This window comes from Gymnoscopelus microlampas, assembly GCF_963454915.1.
Source record: "Gymnoscopelus microlampas genome assembly, chromosome: 21".
Taxonomy (NCBI): domain Eukaryota; kingdom Metazoa; phylum Chordata; class Actinopteri; order Myctophiformes; family Myctophidae; genus Gymnoscopelus; species Gymnoscopelus microlampas.
In genome coordinates, this window is record NC_139958.1 from 8492485 (window position 1) to 8513503 (window position 21019).

General features: G+C 42.7%; 2 protein-coding genes across 3 annotated transcripts in view; one reads left to right on the forward strand and one right to left on the reverse strand.

Annotated features, from left to right (window-relative positions):
* The window catches only part of tnpo1 (transportin 1), a 50509-nt gene that overhangs the window by 25714 nt on the left and 3776 nt on the right, over window positions 1-21019 (reverse strand). The window contains exons 3-8 of one of the 2 annotated variants that reach the window (XM_084046246.1): window positions 19519-19594; window positions 17422-17571; window positions 13885-13991; window positions 7122-7255; window positions 5728-5809; window positions 548-670 (exon numbers count right to left, since the gene is read on the reverse strand). In XM_084046246.1, coding sequence (XP_083902372.1) covers window positions 548-670; window positions 5728-5809; window positions 7122-7255; window positions 13885-13991; window positions 17422-17571; window positions 19519-19594 — 672 coding nt within the window. Of the gene's footprint in view, window positions 1-547; window positions 671-5727; window positions 5810-7121; window positions 7256-13884; window positions 13992-17421; window positions 17572-19518; window positions 19595-21019 lie in introns of those variants that run through there. The other variant, XM_084046247.1, reaches the window with a different exon arrangement.
* On the forward strand, window positions 1881-4043 carry LOC311037232 (kelch domain-containing protein 3-like; the record flags this gene model as incomplete). Its single annotated transcript, XM_084046352.1, has 2 exons — window positions 1881-2228; window positions 2547-4043. The coding sequence occupies 2 exons, from the start codon at window positions 1881-1883 to the stop codon at window positions 4041-4043; spliced, it is 1845 nt and encodes a 614-aa protein (XP_083902478.1).

Sequence of the window (21019 nt, forward strand, 5' to 3'; positions counted from 1 at the left end):
TGTGTTTACCTCTATGATGTTGTTGTGCATGTGTTTACCTCTATGATGTTGTGCATGTGTTTACCTCTATGATGTTGTGCATGTGTTTACCTCTATGATGTTGTGCATGTGTTCACCTCTATGGTGTTGTTGTGCATGTGTTTACCTCTATGATGTTGTGCATGTGTTTACCTCTATGATGTTGTGCATGTGTTTACCTCTATGATGTTGTGCATGTGTTTACCTCTATGATGTTGTTGTGCATGTGTTCACCTCTATGATGTTGTGCATGTGTTCACCTCTATGATGTTGTTGTGCATGTGTTTACCTCTATGATGTTGTGCATGTGTTCACCTCTATGATGTTGTGCATGTGTTCACCTCTATGATGTTGTTGTGCATGTGTTCACCTCTATGATGTTGTGCATGTGTTTACCTCTATGATGTTGTTGTGCATGTGTTCACCTCTATGATGTTGTGCATGTGTTTACCTCTATGATGTTGTGCATGTGTTTACCTCTATGATGTTGTGCATGTGTTTACCTCTATGATGTTGTGCATGTGTTTACCTCTATGATGTTGTGCATGTGCGGCAGCAGGCGGTCCATTCGAACCTCCAGCAGCATCACTAGGGCTCGGCACACGTTCTTCCTCACCTCTGCTTCCTCATCCCCTGCCAGAGCAAACAGATTCTGTAAGGAGGCGAGAGAGAAGAGAGAGACTGGTGTTAAATGTGAAAACCTGGACTTTTACAATAATGGTACATGTCATGCGCAGAGCAAATTCTGTCAGGGAACTCAGTGTGCAGTTGCTGCTGGCCGATCATTGGTCGGTCTCTGCTCCAGTGCTCCATGCTTCTATTCTCAACCAATCACAATACTCACTTCATAACAGAGCACCCTGTTTAACTTATTGACTGCCAGAGTTAAAACATCGTCTATGCTGCCCTTGCCAGCGATTTCGGAGTGTTTTCACTAACCCGTGAAAAATCGTAGAATATTATTCTTCACAACGATCGACCCGCCGATCGCTTTAAAAGCCGTTGGGGGGTCACGTAGACTCTGGGAAAAATTATTGTACCGCCGCGATGGTCCATTCTATAGTTGTGGGCAGTTGCATGAGGGGTGGTTTTCACCCAAAACAACAGAAAGCAGAGAATAAGGTTGTTTTTTGTTTTTTTACACGGAAGTGGACGTGCTGTTTTTTTTTGCGATCACATGGTTTTGCTGTTTCTGTGCCTCTGAGGGACTCAGATGGTGAGTGTGGGTTGGTAGGGAGATGTAATGTGCTTTCTCAGAGTACCTAAAAGCTAAAGACTTAGTAGTAGTATTTAGGTCATGAACACCAACTTATATTCAGATACAGTCAATGGGATAAAGTCTGGAACAATATCTTTGTTTCATAAGATGGCTTAGACTATCTAGACGGATAGATATCAACAGATACGGTATACACACAATTGTTCTCACCAGTAGTTCTTAAAGTGGGGTCCGGAGACCCCCATGGGTCCTTGAGGGGGTTCCACGGGGTCCCCAGCTAAATGATTGGTAACTCTCTGAGTTATGGGGGTCCGTGGCCTAACGCATGATGAAGTGGGGGTCCTTGAAATGAAAATGTTTGAGAACCACTGTCTTAGACAGTGACCATCTGAACAGACTGCTGTGTGGTACATGGGGAATTTCCAGAGAATGCACTGGGGTTGCTGTGGCAATCCATTTTCCATGCTAGGGAGATTGACAGGCAATCGGCTTCCCTGATTGGTCAACCCAACCCAATGGCTTTGCGGATTGGCCAAGCCTCGTGTGACGTCTGTGATGCTGTACGATATAAGTGGTAGCACACGCAACATGGCGGCATTCTTCTACAGAGCAAGACTTTGGTCGACGGTCTTTGGTGTGTGGAATGTTGAGATGGACATTTAATCTGAAAGGAGGCCCAAAAGGAGTCCATGCTGCTGTGACAGTGGGGCACAAGGTGTACGCCTTTGGTGACTATTGTAACAGGCAGACCCCCATTTATGACCAGCTTGATGTGCATGTCTTCAACACAGTGGCTCAGCGCTGGATGAAGTTGCCCCCAGTGACAAATGGAAGAGGAGAAAGGGCGCCTGAGGCTCCCTCCATGCGCTACGGCCACACAGCTGTGCTGATAGAAGATATCGTCTACATCTGGGGCGGGAGTACAGACGACGTGTACTGCAACGTGCTTTATGGATTTGCTGTTGACACCCACAAATGGTTCAAACCCAAGGTTTCTGGGACTGTTCCAGAGGGGACACGTGGCCACTCAGCCTGTGTGTTGGGGAAGATCATGTATATCTATAGCGGATTCAACCAGACCGGATACTACACAAATGTACACCACTACAAGATGGACACAACCACAATGGTCTGGTCTTTAATTACACCCAGAGGCACTCTAGCACCTGCTTCAGCATATCACTCTGCCACCATCATCGGGACAAAGATGTTTGTATTTGGGGGCCGAGGGGACCATCAGATCGACTACAACATTATCAGTGTTTTTGATACAGAGACCAACCTCTGGTTGAGAACTCCTTCTACACAGTTACTTCCAGAACGACGCACGTGTCATTCAGCCTTTGCCTACAACGGAGAGCTGTACATATTTGGCGGGGTAAATTATCAGCTGGTCAGGAACTTCAATGATCTGTGGAAATTCAATCCAGAAACCTTCTCCTGGAGGAAGGTTGAGCCCAAGGGCGAAGGCCCGTGTTGGATGAAAAAGATGTGCTGTTGCATGGTGGGAGATCATATCATCCTCTTAGGAGGACTCAGAGACAGGTCCGTTGCAGTGGATAGAGCATGCAATAGAAACATGCCTGCTAATGACATGTACATCTTAGAGTTAACTCCTAGACTGAAGGCGATATGCAACCGAGCAGTTATTAAGTATCGGCTGAAGCAGGTGGGACTCCCACACGACTGGACGGTTGCACTGCAAGGAGGACCAAAAGGAGTCCATGCTGCTGTGGCAGTGGGGCACAAAGTGTATTCCTTTGGAGAGAACTGTGACGGAGAGACCTATAATTACAGTCAGATTCATGTGCATGTCTTCAACACGGTGTCTTTACACTGGATAAAGTTGCCCCCAGTGACAGCTAGAAGAGGAGAAAGTACCCTTGAGGTTCCCTCCATGCGCGACGGTCACACAGCCGTGCCGATAGAAGACATTATCTACATCTGGGGAGGGTGCACATACACGGATGAGTACTGCAACGTGCTTTACGCATTTGCTGTTGACACCCACAGATGGTCCAAGCCCAAGGTTTCTGGGACTGTCCCAGAGGGGACAGGCGGCCACTCGGCCTGTGTGTTGGGGAGGGTCATGTATATATATGGTGGATACAATCGGCTGACCAGATACTACACTAACGACATCTGCAAGTTGGACACGACCACAATGGCCTGGTCTTTAATTGCACCCAGAGGCACTCTGGCCCCTGCCTCGATGTATCAATCTGCCACCATCATCGGGACAAAGATGTTTGTATTCGGGGGCCGAGGGGACCATCAGATCGACTACAACAACATCAGCGTGTTTGACACGGAGACCAACTGCTGGCTGAGCATGCCTTATGCACAGTTTCTCCCAGAACGACGTACGTGCCATTCAGCCTTCGCCTATAACGGAGAGCTGTACATATTCGGTGGGCACAACTATCAGCTGGTCCGGACCTTCAATGATCTGTGGAAATTCAATCCAGAGACTTTTTCCTGGAAGAAGGAGGAGCCCAAGGGGAAAGGGCCGTGTTGCATCACTAAGATGTGCTGTTGCATGGTGGGAGATCTTCTCATCCTATTCGGGGGATACAGATACAGATCTACAGTGAACAGAGGTTACAACAGATACTGTGACGAACTGTTCATTTTAGACCTATGTCCTAGTCTGAAGACGTTATGCAAGATAGTCGTTATCCAACTTAAACTGGAGCAGTCGGAGCTGCCGCACGACATCAGGTGGGAGCTGGAAGCCATGACTGCCGGCCACAACAGACACATGATAGGGTCTAATAACTGTGTGGCTTCCTTTCTGAATCGCTGACGTCACATTTGATGACATCAGTCTAGGGCCAAATAGGGAGGGATGGTGGATACGTTCAATCCAAAGAAATAAACAGCAAGCCACACACCAAAGGGAAACAAAAGGCAGTCTGTGAACATGTTCCAGGTAATGGAACAGAAGAAAGGGAAAGACGAGAAGATCGCCCTCCTTTGAAAAGGATCCCTTCATTCAGATGGGAAAGAGAGCAGAGCATAGGAATGTGCTCAACTATACCCCCCCCCCCCCCCCCCCCCCCGAGGAACTAAGCAACACTGTAAAGGAGAACAGAGAACTAACTGAACTGCACCAGGGCAGACATGGACGAAAAAAAGAATCTTAGTAGTTGATCTCTATCAGGAATTAATGTAAAAACAAAGAGTTGCTTTGGCCAAAGGAACAGATAGTTATGAAAGAGGAAATAGATGTTTTAATCTTTTTTTTCTCTTTTCTGTTATTTTTTTCCTTCTCTGTTCATCAGCTCTGTCTGACTAAAGTGCGATACATACTTCATCTGACATCAGGGTTAGGACAGGCTCTGAAGTTGAACTGTAGTTTGGAGCAGTGGTTCTCAAACCTTTTTGGCTCAGGTCACCCCTGTAAATAACTTTTTCATCCACGGCACCCCTGAATTACATTGTTACTTGCTTACTCTTAGGACCCTCCATTTATCTCATATTACGGTACTTAAAAATGTAAATATTTCTGCCAAAGATACAGTATGTCATGAGGAAAACTTGAGAGAATATCAATTTCCATTAGGGCAGGTTGAAAATAATTCTATACTTTTACGTTTACGCGTTGCGATGCGTTGTGAGAATGTAGATCGGCTATTTTTGACGACTGCTCCACCCAGAGTGGTTAAACGTAAAAGTATAGAATTATTTTCAACCTGCCCTAATGGAAATTGATATTCTCTCAAGTTTTCCTCATGACATACTGTATCTTAGGCGGTGTAGCAGATCTACAGAATGTAGCAGATCTACATTCCCACAACGCATCGCGTTGCAATGCGTTGTGAGAATGTAGATCGGCTATTTTTGACAACGAGATTTGGTGTAGGTCCAAAAGTGATATGGATCAATTCCAAATATTATCAAAACATTCTGAGGCACCCCTGGACTGGTGTCACGGCACCCTAGGGTGCCACGGCACCCACTTTGAGAAACCCTGGTTTGGAGAGCCCAGATTCCAAGGAAAGGTTCTGAGACCCGCCCATCCAAAGTTCGGAATGACGTCTATTTGTGGTTATATCACCTGCCTTTTCCGAAGACAAGTTCGGACGTCAGAAGGAGTATGGACCGTCTCAGTGTCCATCTCAGTAAATGTGCCTCTCTCAAAATGTAAACACAGACCGACTCTAAAAACGCCTGTGTTTTTCATAAAACTTAGGTAGGATTTATAAGGCATTTTTAGAGTTAGTCTCTTTCTATATTGTCTCTGTCGGGTGGAAGTCTCATAATTATGTCCAAAACTGTTACTTTTCAGGATTAAAATGCGAAAGTAGCAGATCTACAAACTCGAGCGTGCGAATCTGCTACTTTTTATGCTTTTGTGTGACTCTAGTATGATCAAAAATGTTACTCCAGGCAGTCAATGAGTTAAGGAACCGGAATCCCTAGTTGCAAGTGGTTGCAAGTTTCAGCCGGGCTGGTGGTGAATGAATGCTTGTGAGCTTCAGACGTACCTCAATGAAGGCATCGATGTGCAACATGAGAGCCTGAGTCCTGCTGATGATGAACTGGTTAACGCAGGCAATGGCATGAGACCTGCGACACACACACACACACACACACACACACACACAGGGGGGGGAAACGTGAAACGGGTGAAACAGCTCAAATCAAAAATGGGGGGGATACAAATTTCCTTTTTAATTTAAAAGATGGCAATCTACAAGCCCACATTATGTCTCAATGCAACGCACTGTGAGCTTGTAGATTGGCTATTATGTAATAAATGATAACTAACTGAAACTGTTTTGTGTATTTACAAAAACTAACCAAAATCATAGAGAAAATGACCTTAGTTTTAGTCTCTGTCCAAACATCTCAGAAAACAGCAAGAAATTGTAGATCTACAAGCTCACAATATGCCGCGATGTGACACGTTGCAAGCTTGTAGATCTGCAATCTTTGCTATTTTTCTGACCTTGTTGAATCTTTGCCCTGACTAAAGCATATTACAATAAAAAACTAAATAAATAAAACTAACATTTAAAACGAATAAAAACTAAAGTAAAACCAATTTAAAAGAAAATCTAAAAACTAAACTAATCTAAAAAAAACTGCTCTAAAAACTAACAAAGTAAACTGAAAAAAAGTCCAAACTAAACAAAAGTACAAAACATGAAAAATGCTAAACTATAATAACCTTGTTCCTCACATGTCTCCCATTAACAATACTTTCTCTGTCCATGTCTATGCTTCATCTCCTCTGACTTTGCCCCCTGCTAGATCACAACACAATATTCCTGCATCTGCTGTATCTTAAGACTTAAGAGTACTTTATTGTCTCCGCCAGGAGACTATGTTTTCGTTCTCGTCCTTCCGTGTGTCCACCAAGCTAACATTGGTCAAGCTTCACGTGACACGTGACAATATGTTGAAAGGGTGTGCTTTGATTGGCTAGCGAGACGCATGATGAAATAGAGACCTATAAATAGGTGTGTCACTTCAAAAGATCATTTATATCTTTTGAAGTGAGGTAAGACAGGATTAATCAGGAACAGTACTGGCGGAGACCTGTGCTCCGAGGAGCACATTTTCTAGTTTGACTCTGTATCTGTACCTTAACTGCTGTGCTGCCTCTGGCGACTAAATTCCCCCCCACAGCTATTTTCACCGAAAGCTTTCCCCACAATAACAGAAAACAGAAAAGACACTAGTATAGAGGGACTCCAGTCAACCACATGGGGTTTAAAGGTTAACCCATTCATTCCGGGAATGCATCGGTGTCATTTTAGATTTATACAAGCTCATAGCTATGATAATGGCTATAGCTAAAGAAATATCTAGAATGACACAGCATGTGTTCCCGGTCTTAATGGATCAAATAATAAAGCTGTGAGTAGAAATCTACCTGATTTTGGGGCTGCTGTGCTTGAAGAACTGCAGGAACTTTGGGATCATGATGTTGAGAGGACGGTCCAGGATGTCACTGTCCAGGATCTCTGCAGAGTCCTCACATATCTTCTGGAGGGCCCCGAACGCTCCCTGAAGGACAACAACGCAAGGAACAATGACGAGGTTAGAGGTGTTTATAGCAAACATTTTCACACCTTCTTCCCAAGGGGCAAGTCTTGGATATTTACGAGGAGGCCAACACGGAAGCTTATGAATGGCCAGAGTGGCGCTGTTTTACCCTGCGCCGACCTGCGGTGTCAGAAAGAATTTATTTTAACGCAAGTGAATGGGTTTTTTGACAAACTTTAGACTAGATGTTCTTACCGTAATAAAAATTGTCATAAATTCTATATGCGTCCAGTCAATAGTTTAAAGTCTCCTTTCAATCATCAGGATATGCGTTTTGCTAAATTATGGTCCCATTTATTTTAAAATTGATGATAAAGTAGGCTATTCTCTAGGAGGGGCGGGATGATTTGATTGACAAGCTACACAACCAATAGAATTCATTCCCCGCCCACACTCTTGATTGACAAGCTACCCAACCAATAATGGTCTGGTCTCATTCTGCAGGATATGACGCGATATGACGCGATATTGAAAGATGGCGGACCTACAGTCTTGGAACAATCGGCTTCATTTTCGGTCTGTAGAAAGCAGGGGAGTGGCTTTGTCCATCTCATTTATACAGTCTATGCTTCTTCCACATTGATCCTGATTCTACAGTGATCCCCAAACTTTTCAGCTTGGGATGCGTTAGGAGCTTGAAGATCCGCTATCTTCACCACTTCTTTAAACATTTGTTTTTTCTAATTTATGGGAAGAAAATAAAATGAAGTGTTTGGGAAACATCTACCTACAACATCACTTAAGAAACAACATACTGGAAGCCTCTCATACAGTTTCAGTTTCCTTTTTGTTTTCATTTTTTATTGTTTTCAGTTAAAGGTAGGGCAAGTGATTTTCTTTGTTTAAAATAAGTGTTAAATAGCTCTATATTCTGATAGTACTCATTGTAATAGAGTGTTTGTTCAGTAAAAGGAGTCTCCTTGTCTCTCCAGCTCTTTATTAAACAGAAAATGCATTTTCGTTTCAGTTTAATTTCCAATTTTATCCAATCAGGATAGATAACTCTATCAGGATATAGATTAAACAAGTGAAATTGGAAGTGATGACACTAAGAAATGAGCAGACAAAATTGGAACTGGAACACTATACAAATTAAGCTTAAAAATGGGTACTTTCTCCTGATTGGCTGAGAGTTTGACACCTACCGAAAAATGTATGTTCTGTTTATTAAAGAGCTGGAGAGACGGGGAGACTCCTGTTACTGAACAAACACTCTATAGCAATGATTACTATCAGAATATAGCGCTTTAACCTTTGAACAAAATACTTTTTGTTTTAACCAAAAAAAAAAAAAAAAAAACCCTAACCCTAACCCTAACCCTAAACAAAAATAATGTTGTTTTTTTATTGAAAGGTTGGTTAGTTTTAGGTAACTATAAAATAACCTTGGTACAACCGCTGAGGAGCAGACCCACACTGTCTGAGGTCTGTTTCCATGGTAACTAACAGCATCCATGGCTGACAGAAGTACTGTATGTTTAAAGTTCACACACCACAGAAAAAGATAAGAGCGGTGTGCATCAAGAGGTTAACCTGCAAGTTTCACCCTGTTCACACAGTGAACAGGGTGTGTGTGTGTGTGTGTGTGTGTAGTCTGGGAGACTTCGCCTCAGAGCCTGGACAGCAGGGGCGCGGCCACTGCGTTCCGATTCAAATCGACAGCCAATGAAGAAAAGGGGGCGGGATCCACATGCAGTGGGTGTTGCATGTACGGTAAATAGGAGCGACGGGAAGCAATTTCTCCTTGAGAAATTGCGGCCGCCATTGTTGTGTACTGCTGTTTGCCTCTCGTCGGACTGTTTTAGACGAGTTGCACAGCTGTCAGACCGGTAAGAGGCGTGTCCGCTCAGATTCTGAGCGTAAGTTACATCCCGCCCACAAATACCAGGGCTCTGGCCCAGAAGTTTCCTCGCCCAAAGCATTATTTTACACTTTGGGCTATTTTTGAAAATTCTTGAAAATGTGTGCAAATCTTTGAATATATATATTTTTAAAGCATTTTTAACTCAAATCTTTGCTTCTGGGGGTCCCTGGAACAAAATATTTTGATGGGGGTCCGCGGCCAAATACATATAATTTTGGGGGTCCTTGACTCTGGCCCAGAAGTTTCCTCGCCCCTCCCGTTTGTATGCGAGAGCTGGCGAAAACTTCTGGCAACTCAGATTAGTGTGTGTGTGTGTGTGACAGAAAATACTTGTTATTGTATGTGACTTTGTTGTGTCGTGTGATTGGTGTCCCTGAGTATGGGGGGGGGGGGGGGGGGTAGTAGGGGAGGGGGGGTGAACATTAACAATACCTGCTACATGATATGTAATGTCTTACATCTGGAGAAATGGGAAAATAATAAAACAAAGTGACACTGAGAAAATACTTATTTAGCCAAAATGGTAGTTTCTGCTCATGCCTTAGCAGAAACTATCACCTGAATGATCAAATAAGGCCTGAGAGACACGACAAGGCTTAATTTGAGCACATGTTGGCCTTCTTTGGTTCCTCAGTGACAACAAACCTGGCCCTGGCGGCACTAGCACACCTGCCGTCCAGCTGTCATTAATCACCACAGCGGAGCTGCTCTTGGGTAACGTCCACCGGTCAGCGCTCTCTGAGCACTTGGCATTCCACACATTCGCTCCGAGTCTTTTAATAGCCACGCTACGATAGCGTACAGCGGCATGGAGGCTGCAACTCGTTGCAGTTGCTGTAGCGAGCCCATCAATAAAGCAGTGTAATAAATAACACCCATAACACCCCTTTACCATCCTAAAGCCTAATTACTACTAATGCCTACAGTAAATCCAGTATTATCAAATATAAACACGGAATACAGTAAATACAATCAGAATCAGAATCTGTTTCATTGTCACAACGGATTGTGAGCTTGTTACTGTATGTAGTCACTGTGCGACTAAGTATAAATCAGGCTTAACGGGTTCGTCGCAGCATCGTCTGCTCAGAATGCGATGACGAAAAGGACACGACAAATTATGGTTGCTGTGATCATCGACGGTAAATCAGGCAGTGACTCCCATTTCAAGGTTACAGGTGCGTTCAAAATGCATTTCCAGGAGGAATGTGCAATAATCACAAAGATGTTGCATCTTGGGCATTTTACCTTAATGTGTGATTCATTTTACTTAGGTTTACGGGTGGATAAATATTTTGCTTAGTTTTTAGCCTTTGTAAATCTTCTCAAGGAATGCCTTGAATTATAGGAGCTGAAACAAAAAAGTTTGCTTTGAACAAAGTATCTTTCTCTTCTTCGACGGTGAGGCATTCTTGTTGTGTGATAGGATACTGCTGTCAGTAGAGGTACTGTAGCCAAAACGCTGTGTTGCTTAAATACCGTATATGTGAGGAGCGAGGACACACTCACCTGTAAACCCGTTATGCAAAGTAGCCATTTGGGTACTACTTGGCTCATGAATGGAGGGGGACGCGTTCTAGCGTGCACGCGCGTGCCACGTGCACATCCGTGCATGTGCATGCGCGTGATCCTGCCCCCCCAAAAAACTGGCAGAACGCAGTGGTGTCGCATGAAGCCTGCACGAGTCACTCGGTGTGTGCCAGGATTGGTCGTAATAAGACACAGCACAGACATACTGAAACATAGGCCTTTAAGCCCCCAGTAATATGCTGAATAATCCAGAACAGTGCCGTAAAGCTTTATACCTCAGCAAACGGTGCCATACAAGAAGAAAGTTTGTATTGTATTGAACTGTCTCTCTCTCTCTCTGAGAGAGAGACAGAGAGAGAGACAGAGACAGAGAGACAGGACCACTTCCATGTAGTCAACATTTTCATGGACAGCTGGAAAAAATTCAGTTCATTCATGAATCCAAAATGTTCATATCCTGCCTGGTCGGTCTGCATCAGAAAGTCTGAAAGCGACGCCTCGTTTAATATGTCGCCATCCTGGAATGATTTGCTGTGATTTGCTGTGCGAGAACGTGACACACATGATAGGAGGCCACAGTGGTCGCATTAACTTTTATACGAAGCAGCTTTGTGAAAAAAAGGGCCGCACAGTTGTTATAGATGAGACAAATACATTTTCCATTCAACATGGCAAAAAAATGATTATCTTCCCATTCTGTAGGGAAGTGCCGAAGCGCTTTACGTCTTCTGTCTTCCCAAAGACATTCTCGAAAAGGTGTCTCTTGTCTCGTTTGCGGTGGTTTAAAAGCAGCCTATAGTACTTCTTCACAGCTTACACACTGGACCACTGACATGCAGCCAGGGCCGTTCCTACAAAGGGAATGGTCCATGTATGGACCACCAAACTCAAACTGCTCAAAGTTTCCGCGGACCCCAGGTTAGGGACTCCTTTTGTTGACAGAAAGGAACACAGATTTTAAGGGTATGATCAGATCATCACACTGTACGCCTGTTATGAAGAAAAAGCGCAGACTAGAGAGTGCTGCCTTACAATGTGTCCCGAGGCCCTTTGCTGCATGTCCTTCCCCCACTCTCTCTCTCTCTCTCTCTCTCTTCTCATTTCCTTTCTCTGTCCACTCTCCACTGTCTCTATCAAATGAAGGCTTGAAAATGGACCAGAATACTATTCATAAAAATTATAATTATATACTGTATTGTGATTTTTTTTTTGTGTGCTTTTTTGGAGATACTTTTTTGATACTTCTTTGGCATCGATGATAATAAAGCAGCCCTGAATTGAAGTGAGGGAAAAGTTAAATGAAAGTGCATGTGTGCAAGAGATGTAGGTTAGAGGAGAAATGATTGCAAACACATGACAGTACGGGGCAGCAGGAACAACTGCCGCCCCACAGGAGGGTGATATCACAGGGCAGTCAAATGCCTTTTGACGGTTTATAAATGAACAAAATCTATCAGTGTTTGTGTGAGCAGCGTGAGCACCATTAGTCAGCTCATGTTAACGATGAATGTGTGGATTCATATTCATTGTTAGGAGCGAAACAGCCTGAAGCCTCTGCAACGCGTTATGGGATAACCATTTTAGAATGCTATTTTAGGAGCTGTTGCGTCTGAGCACGTACCCTACACACCATGGAGCAGAGTGAGAGGAACTTGACATTGTCAGCACAGCACGCACACACGCACATGCACACACAGAATGACGACAGAAGGGTTAATCCTAGGTCATAACCAGTGGTGGAAAGTAACTAAGTACATTTACTCAAGTACTGTACTTAAGTACAGTACTTGAGTAATTCCAATCTTCAATACTTTTACTTCTACTCCACTAAATCTCAGAGGCAAATATTGTACTTTTACTCCACTACAATTATTTGAAGACTTTAGTTACTAGTTACTTTGTAGATTTTGATTATTATCACAAAACATACATTAAACAGCTCAGCCCTATCTATGTATATACATTTCAGCCATTTGAAAATAGCAGATCTACAAGCTCACAGTGTGTCGCATTTTCAAAAGATTTTTACACATTTGAAAACTTGAAATGGGACATTCTGCACAATGGCTACTTTTACTTTTGGTACTTTAAGTACATTTTGATGCCAATACCTTTGTACTTTTACTCAAGTACATTTTGAAATCCGGACTTTTACTTGTAACAGAGTATTTTTATATTGCAGTATTGATACTTTTACTTAAGTAAAATATTTGTGTACTTTTTCCTCCACTGGTCAGCACAGCACGCACGCACGCACACACGCAGAACGACAAGGATTAATCCTAGGTCATAACTGAGACTGAGACAGCAGATGTACACTAAGGTTTAATGCCGGGATTCCCAGGATCCAGGAATCCTGGAGGTATTTACCCTCCCGGGAATTGGCTTGGGTTCCCGGGATCCCAAAGGTTGTTTTTTTCTTGTAAGAAATGACTACTAATTGTAGAAAGTCCTATCTACAGTGTGGAGGAATTACTATTATAATTAGCCAATTTACTTGCCACGTTACCGACCAGGGTCCCATCGCCCCGTTTTGAACCAATATGCGACGCAATTTGTTCCGTATTTTCATAAACATCCCCCCTGTCCATCAGCACTGAATTTAACAGTAATGAACAAAATAAAACACAAGGAGAAGGCCAGTGAGTTTGTCGTCGGACCCAGGTTGGACCTCCTGCGCCATTATGTTCAGTCTGCGCTGTGCTGCTACGGTAAACGGAGGCTTCGCCCCAAAACACGTCACCCCCATTTCTTTCGCAGACAAGCGGTTCTTGTATTTGTTTTACTGAGGATAAGGTTAGGAATATAGTTTTACTGAGGTTAAGTTTAGGAATAAAGTTTGGTTTTGGCACCGTTTTACTGAGGTAACGTTTAGGAATACGGTTAGGTTTAGTTTAGGCGTAGTTTACTGAGGTTACGTTTAGGAATACCAGGTCACTACCGCCGGATTTTCCCCGGGGCGACTGTGTTTTGGGGGCGAGCGTTTTGGTATTCGTGGAAACCTGGGTATTTAGACCTATGATAGCCGGGAAGCCCGGGAAAAGGTCTGAAAATTCCCGGGGAGCCCGGGAAAAGGTCTGAAAATTCCCGGGATTTAAAATGTGCTAATTCCCGGAAAATCTTAAACCCTAATGTACACGCTCACAAGGTGTCGTGCTACAAGTCGCCGCACGATGAAGTATAAATCAGGCTTTACCTCGCACGTGTTGTAGTCCTCAGAGTCCAGCAGTTGGCAGAGTTTGGGCAGAAGGTCTGGCCAGTTTTGTAGCTCTCCCTTGGAGGCGATAGTGGTGATGAGGATACCTATGAGAGAACAGAGCATGTTACACAACTCAGAATTGACTACAATCAACTACAGTACTAGTGACCCAGTGATGCCAGTCATTCAATCTCACGTCATCAATATGTCAAAATAAGGACTGCAGCGTGGCTCAAGACTGGCCTCCACGTACAAGGCGTTCATCCCATACCCTGGAGGGACGGAGGATGAGAGAGTATGAATTTCCCCCCAAAAAAATGAATTCAGGAATTGAGTTCCTTGGTCTACTGGCAGTGTACAGAAGAAGTTTGACAGTGAGCTGCGACTGCTGTGTATTTAACTGCTCAAAACTACAGATTTTCACAGAATAAAAGCACATTTTACAATAAAACTATGATGATAACAAATATTTAGTTTAAATTACTAGTGTTTGCATAGGTGAATATTTGTGTGTAATTTTGTGACATTTGGTACAAATGTCCACTTGGATTCAAGGATGAACTGATTAGAAATACAGTAGGTGGTCAAATGTTAAGGTCAATGACCTCACAAATCATGTTAATGTAGTATATCTCTGCTGTCCGGCAGAAACCAGCTAACTCTAAGATGTTCATTTTTCAGGAAATGACAAAAACAAAACAACAAAAAAGTGGAGTTAGGAGGTTTTTTTCATCATTGATAAGAACAGCTGAATGGACCTCCAAGCTCATAAATGAAGTTGGAGGTCAAAAGGGGGTGGAGCCTGGAGCCAGCAAAACCAGCTAACTCCACCCCCCTTTGGTGAACTTGGGTTTAGCAGAAAGTTTGAGGATCCAATGGAGTTAGCTGGTTTTGTCAGAAGCGCTTTTTCATGCTGACACACAGACGTAAAGGGTGTTCAATAGCACTGATTTATGAAAAAAAAAAAATGCAAAAGCGGAAAAATGGAGTTAGCTGGTTTCTGCCGGACAGCAACGATATAGGGCATCGCAGTTCCGCCCACTTCCTGGTGCCGGAAGTAAATAATCAATGCATTTTTCCCATTGACTTTTCCAAAAATATTTATATCAATTAATTTAAGCCTAGAATCAAGCCATCCAGGGTCCTGGTGAATCATGACCATAAAACCTTTTTTTCTGTGATTTTTTAAATTTTATATTTAATGATATGATATAATATATTTAATAAATACCCTTTCTTTTGCCGTTTTCAAAAAAGTTTTTTTCACAGAATCAAACGTTTTATGGTCATGATTCACCAGGATCCTGGATAGCTTGATTCTAGGCTTAAATTAATTGATATAAATATTTTTGGAAAAGTCAATGGGAAAAATGCATTGAGTATTTACTTCCTGCACCAGGAAGTGGGCGGGAACTGCGATGCCCTATACTATACGAGACTGGAGTGGACAGACGCATTATGTAAATGGCTACTGGTTGGTGGAGGCATACAACTGTGACGCTGTATTTCTGCGGTATTGGTCTGTGTGTGTGTGTGTGTGTGTGTGGGGTGCATATTATGGTCACTGTGTGTGTTTGTGTGTGTGTATGTATGTATATGTATGTGTATGTGTATGTGTGTGTGTGTGTGTGTGTGTGTGTGTGTGTGTGTGTGTGTGTGTGTGTGTGTGTGTGTGTGTGTGTGTGTGTGTGTGTGTGTGTGTGTGTGTCTGTCTGAGCTATTGTAAAACTGGTGTCTAATTACACACGCTCTGTTGGGCTAGAAGTAGATCCCATACACCGAACGGACAGATTACCCCCGATTGGCCAGTTCCACTCCATAGCCCAGGATGTTGTGAGGTTAATACAAAATAAATATAACATAACATGGTTGTCGTGGTTGACGGCTTGGAAACATATTAGAGATGAACCTCCGGAGGAGGACACACAAACAGACACACCGTATACTGTAATACCTTGGTTCTCAAAGTGGGGTCCGGGGACCCCCAGGGGTACTTGAGGGGGTTCCAGGGGGTCCCCAGCTAAATGATGGATAGGAACCAAATGGACCTTATGGGTCTGTAACTCTGAGAGTGTACAAATGGAACCAAATGGACCCTAACGGGTCCATTTGGTTCCATTTGTACACTCTCAGAGTTACAATAACATTGATTTTACAATATGAATTGGGGTCCCAGAGGTATAAATGCCATTAAATGGGGGTCCGTAGCCTAATGCATGTCAAACTGGGAGTCCTTGAAATGAAAATAGTTGAGAATCACTGCTAGAGACGGAAAAATCTCCTCTTATGGGGGTCCCTGGCATATCTTTTTCAAATGGGGGTCCGCGGGGTAATAAGTGTCAATTTGGGGGTCCTTGACATGAAAAAGTTTGAGAACCACTGCTGTAATAGTTATATTAGAGTATACTTATAGGTAATAGCTACTGACAATCATGTAATACTAATACATAATATAATATAGTCCACACTCCTTTGTGGTATTTGCCACTGTATATTATTTGCATATACAGTGAAATGAAGTATCTGCATTTAATCCATTAAAATCTTGAAAGCATCTGTGTCATTTTAGATTTCTTTGGCTATTCAAAAACAGCAGATATACAAGCTCATAGCACAGCACAGAGTGCCGCACTACGAGCTTCTAGATCTGCTATTTTTGAAAATTCGTGTTTTTTTCTTCTTCAAATATCTGAATATATATATATTTATAAAGAGAACATTTTGGACTCAAATCTTTGCTTCTGGGGGTCCCTATTATTATTATAAAATATTTTGAGATGGGGGTCCCCACTCCCCAGCCAAATACATATAATTGTGGGGGTCCTTGACAAGAAAACGTTTGGAACCACTGATATATATATAGCAATAGTTATACTTTTTTCAAAAAACTGTTAGGATTTAGAAGACATTTTGTCAAATCTGCCTCAGGTCTTAATTGGTTAATCCATCCTAATTAACCCATTAAGACCTGAAGCCGATCCTACATGTCTCCTAAATCGCAACAGTATTCTGAAAAACGTATATTTCTATATCAGGGGTGATCTTTTTCATGTCAAGGACCCCCAAAATTATATATATTTGGCTGCGGACCCCCATCATAATATTTTGTTCCAGGGACCCCCCAGAAGCAAAGATTTGAGTTAAAAATGTTCGCTTTAAAAATATATATATTCAAAGATTTGCACACATTTTCACGATTTTTCAAAAATAGCAGATATACAAGCTCATAGCGCGGCACTCGGTGCCGCGCTATGAGCTTGTATATCTGCTATTTTTGAATAGCCCAAAGTGTAAAATAATGCTTTTTAGCTTAAATCTAAAAATGAAGGAGCAGTGGGCGCCTCGGGGAGGCAGTGAGGGTTGACACTTCCAACATATTGCTGAGGCCTGGGATCAAACCTGGGACCTCTGGCTTCCCAGAAGGGCTCTCTAACCATGGCCGCACCCCAAATTCAGCTCACCTACACATAAGTAAGGGCAGGTGAAAAGGACAAGATGCCATAATCAAAAGGAACTGGATGTTGTGTAACTCACCTACAGTTGCCCGGATGAGGGGAGAGGAGTCGCCGATGTTCTGAAGGCATTCGCACTTGATGAATTCAGACACGCCATTGGGGAAGTTCTGATAGTGGGCTTTCACATTGTTTTTCAGGATCAATCCACTCAAGGATCTCGTTGGTTCGTCTAATGGACAAGAGAAAGGAAGGAAATCAGGGAACTGACAAATAATTCAATACAATAAACATCTTTTCTTTAACCCATTAACCCATCTGTATCATTTTAGATTGTAGCTATAAACATTATTTTATACTTTGGCTATTCAAAATAGCAGATCTACAAGCTCATAGCACGGCACTCGGTGGCGAGCTTATAGATCTGCTATTTTTCTATATTTCTGTATTCAAATCTAATATATATTTTAAAGGGAACATTTTTGACTCAAATCCTTGCTTCTGGGGGGGTTCCTGGAACAAAATCGCCCCCACCCCACAAAGCCCCCACATTTCTGCAACAAGCGGTGACTTGATTTGTTGGATTTGTGGTGTCCCCTATGGTGAAATACCCTTTTGCCTCTGCGTTGTGTAGAACCCTTTATATGCTAAGTGATGCAGGGCATTGGGTTTTAAATTAGAGTGACCCATATTCCTAGAGCCACATCTCCTGTGACAAAGATGCGCTGGCACCTTAATCGTGTGTGTACAACGCACTGATATTACTGTTGCACATTAATGTCTAATACCATGTACAGTACAGTATACTGTATACCCATTACCCGCTGCCGTCTGATGCACCTTATGTCTAACCTACGGGATGGATAAGCTATGTGTATATACGTAGATATCTTTTGTTGATGTTTTACCCTCTTTCTCTCGTCCCCCCCACACCCACTTTTATTTCTCCTTTCTGGAAATATTTTACACCTGTAAACCTGTGATGTGACAATAAAGCTGAGAGCGCCCCAGCTGAGGCAAGGCTAGCCTGGTAAACCCTCCCTCCGGAAATCTCATTTCCATTTGATTCCAGGAGTGAGTCTGGCCTGAACGCCCATTGTGGGGGTTTCCAGTGCATTACCAACTAACCGAGCCTATCAGCGTCGTCGCTCATCGTTCTGTGATTGACAGCGACAGTTGGCCAATCAGGTGGCGAGTTCGAGTGAGCCCGAATGAAGCCGAGTGCATTCTGAGTGCAGCCGACAAAAGACGAACGGCAGCCATTGTTGTTTGTGCGAGTGCCTTCACTTCTTATTTTCGGCTTTAAAACGCTCTCAAACTTCTTTTTTGAGGCACGGAATTTACTATTAAGATATCGTTTGGATAGAATTGAGTTGTTTAACTTCATATATGTGGTCAATTAATCATGACAGAGCCTATTTAAAAATAAAAATTCAGAGAACCGGCAGGGGCGGGCAGTGATACACATGTATCCGAATAAGGCAACCTATTTTGGGCATGGCCATCTCAAAAGTCCCGTTGCGTCACATAGTCTGGAGGTGGTAAAAATGAACTGCTGATCAGTCGGTGAAGGGGCTGTCAGTCAACGGTATTACTCCCGCCCAACTCCAGCCCACAGCCAATATTGCAGAATGGGCGATCAGGCCAGACTCACTCCTGAAATCAAATGGAAATGAGATTTCTGGAGGGAGGGTTTACCAGGCTACCAGATCTCCGCCTGGGAACACCAATGTCAGCCACACTGCAGCAACTAACTGTACACTGTTGTTCAGCTCCAATAGGAGATCCTGTGTGATTAGGAGGTGAGTCATTAATCCTTAAGTCAGGGAAAGCATCTGTGTAATTTTAAGATTTCTTAGATTAAAAAATATCAGATATACAAGCTCGTATGAGCTTGTAGATCTGCTATTTTTTTTTAATTGTGAAGATTTGTGCAAATCTTTGTATAATAAAAAATAAAATTTGCTTCTGGGTGTCCCTGGAACAAAATATTTTGAGATGGGGGTCCACAGCCAAATGTGCACACATTTTTCACGACTTTTCTAAAAAATAACAGATCTACAAGCTCATAGCGCGGCACCGAGTGCTATTCTTTGAATGACCCAGATGCGTTCCCGGCCTTAATGGACTAATACAGACGTAAGTAATAGTGTGGATAAAAAATAAAATAAAAACACACCTTCTGATTTCAACTTGGTGAGAACAAATATTAAATAGTTGTTGAAGTCTGGATACTGGTTCAGCTGCTCGAGTCTCTGTAGCAATGGTTGAGGAAGACAGTGCATCTACACTTGGAATACAGGGTCTCAACACAGGGAGCACATGCACCAATTTTTCTTTTTCTTTGTATCATTTTGGTTCCATCAACACAATCTCTCATTGTCTAGTCTAGGGGTGGGCAACTTTGATGATGGAGAGGGCCACTATATTTCCACACTCACTCCAGAGGGCCACATTGCATATACTGTCGGGCCTGTCACACAAAAATGGCAAAAATAGCCGATCTACAAGCTCAAAACGCGTCGCGCTGCGACGCGTTTTGAGTTTGTAGATCAGCTATTTTTGCTATTTTTGAATAGGAATTCAGATTTATTTTTTGCATTTTTTTTATTGGAATCCTGAAAAGTAACATTTTTATTTAATTTCAAATGCATTTAGTTATACTTATGTTAACTTTATGAACTTAAATACAAATACATTGGACACAAAAAAGACAATAGAATGTTAATACTAGTCATTAAGCTACTACTAATATAGTAGTAGTAATTAAAGCGGGTCATGTTTGCAATTGTAACAGCTGATATCAATAATATATCAGTATTCCGATATTAACCTGCGGGCCGCATTAAGTGAAGGTGGGGGCCGCATGTGGCCCCCAGGCCGCCAGTTGCCCATGTAGTCTCACGTAGCCATAATGATCAATGGTATAAAAAAAAACAGAGCATAAAATGGTCTGTGCTTCAATACAGGAAGTCTGATGGGGGATGGGCATGTCCTAATTTCAAACAGTATCACTGGTCATTTGTGTTGAGAAGTCTCAATGTCTGGACGGAGGATGATAATACATCTTCCTGGAAAAGGATTAGAGCGGGAGTTGCTAACCCCTAAACAAATGAAGGATTTCCTCCTGATGGGTATTTCTACTAGGAAATGTAATTTCCGATTTTTTCATATTTACTACAGGTGTTTAGTAACAGTAGAGAGGTTCATAGGATTTAAAAGTAAATGGTGTACATCATCTCCAATATGGAATAACAATCATATTTTGTCTGGGGGGAGACCATTCATTAATAGGAATTGGGAGGAGAATGGCATTACGACTCTCCAAGATATTCATGGATCGGTTAATGGAATGGGAATGAAAAAGGAATGGAAAGGAATGAAAGCCTGGAATAGTGATATAACAGATTTGGGGCTAGAATTGGACTGGGATGCTATTTGGGACAATGTATCTGGTGCATCAAAAAATCTAAATCATCAATATACATTTTAAGTTTTGTCACAGAGCATATGTAACTCCCAGAATCAGGCATAGAATGGGATTGACACCGGACCCGTATTGCACATTCTGTGCCCCGGGAACCTTGGGCTCTTTTGTATGGGAATGTCCGGGGATTCTGGAGTTCTGGGGAAATGTTTTAGGGACTTTAACGGACTTAATGGAAGTACAACTTCCAATG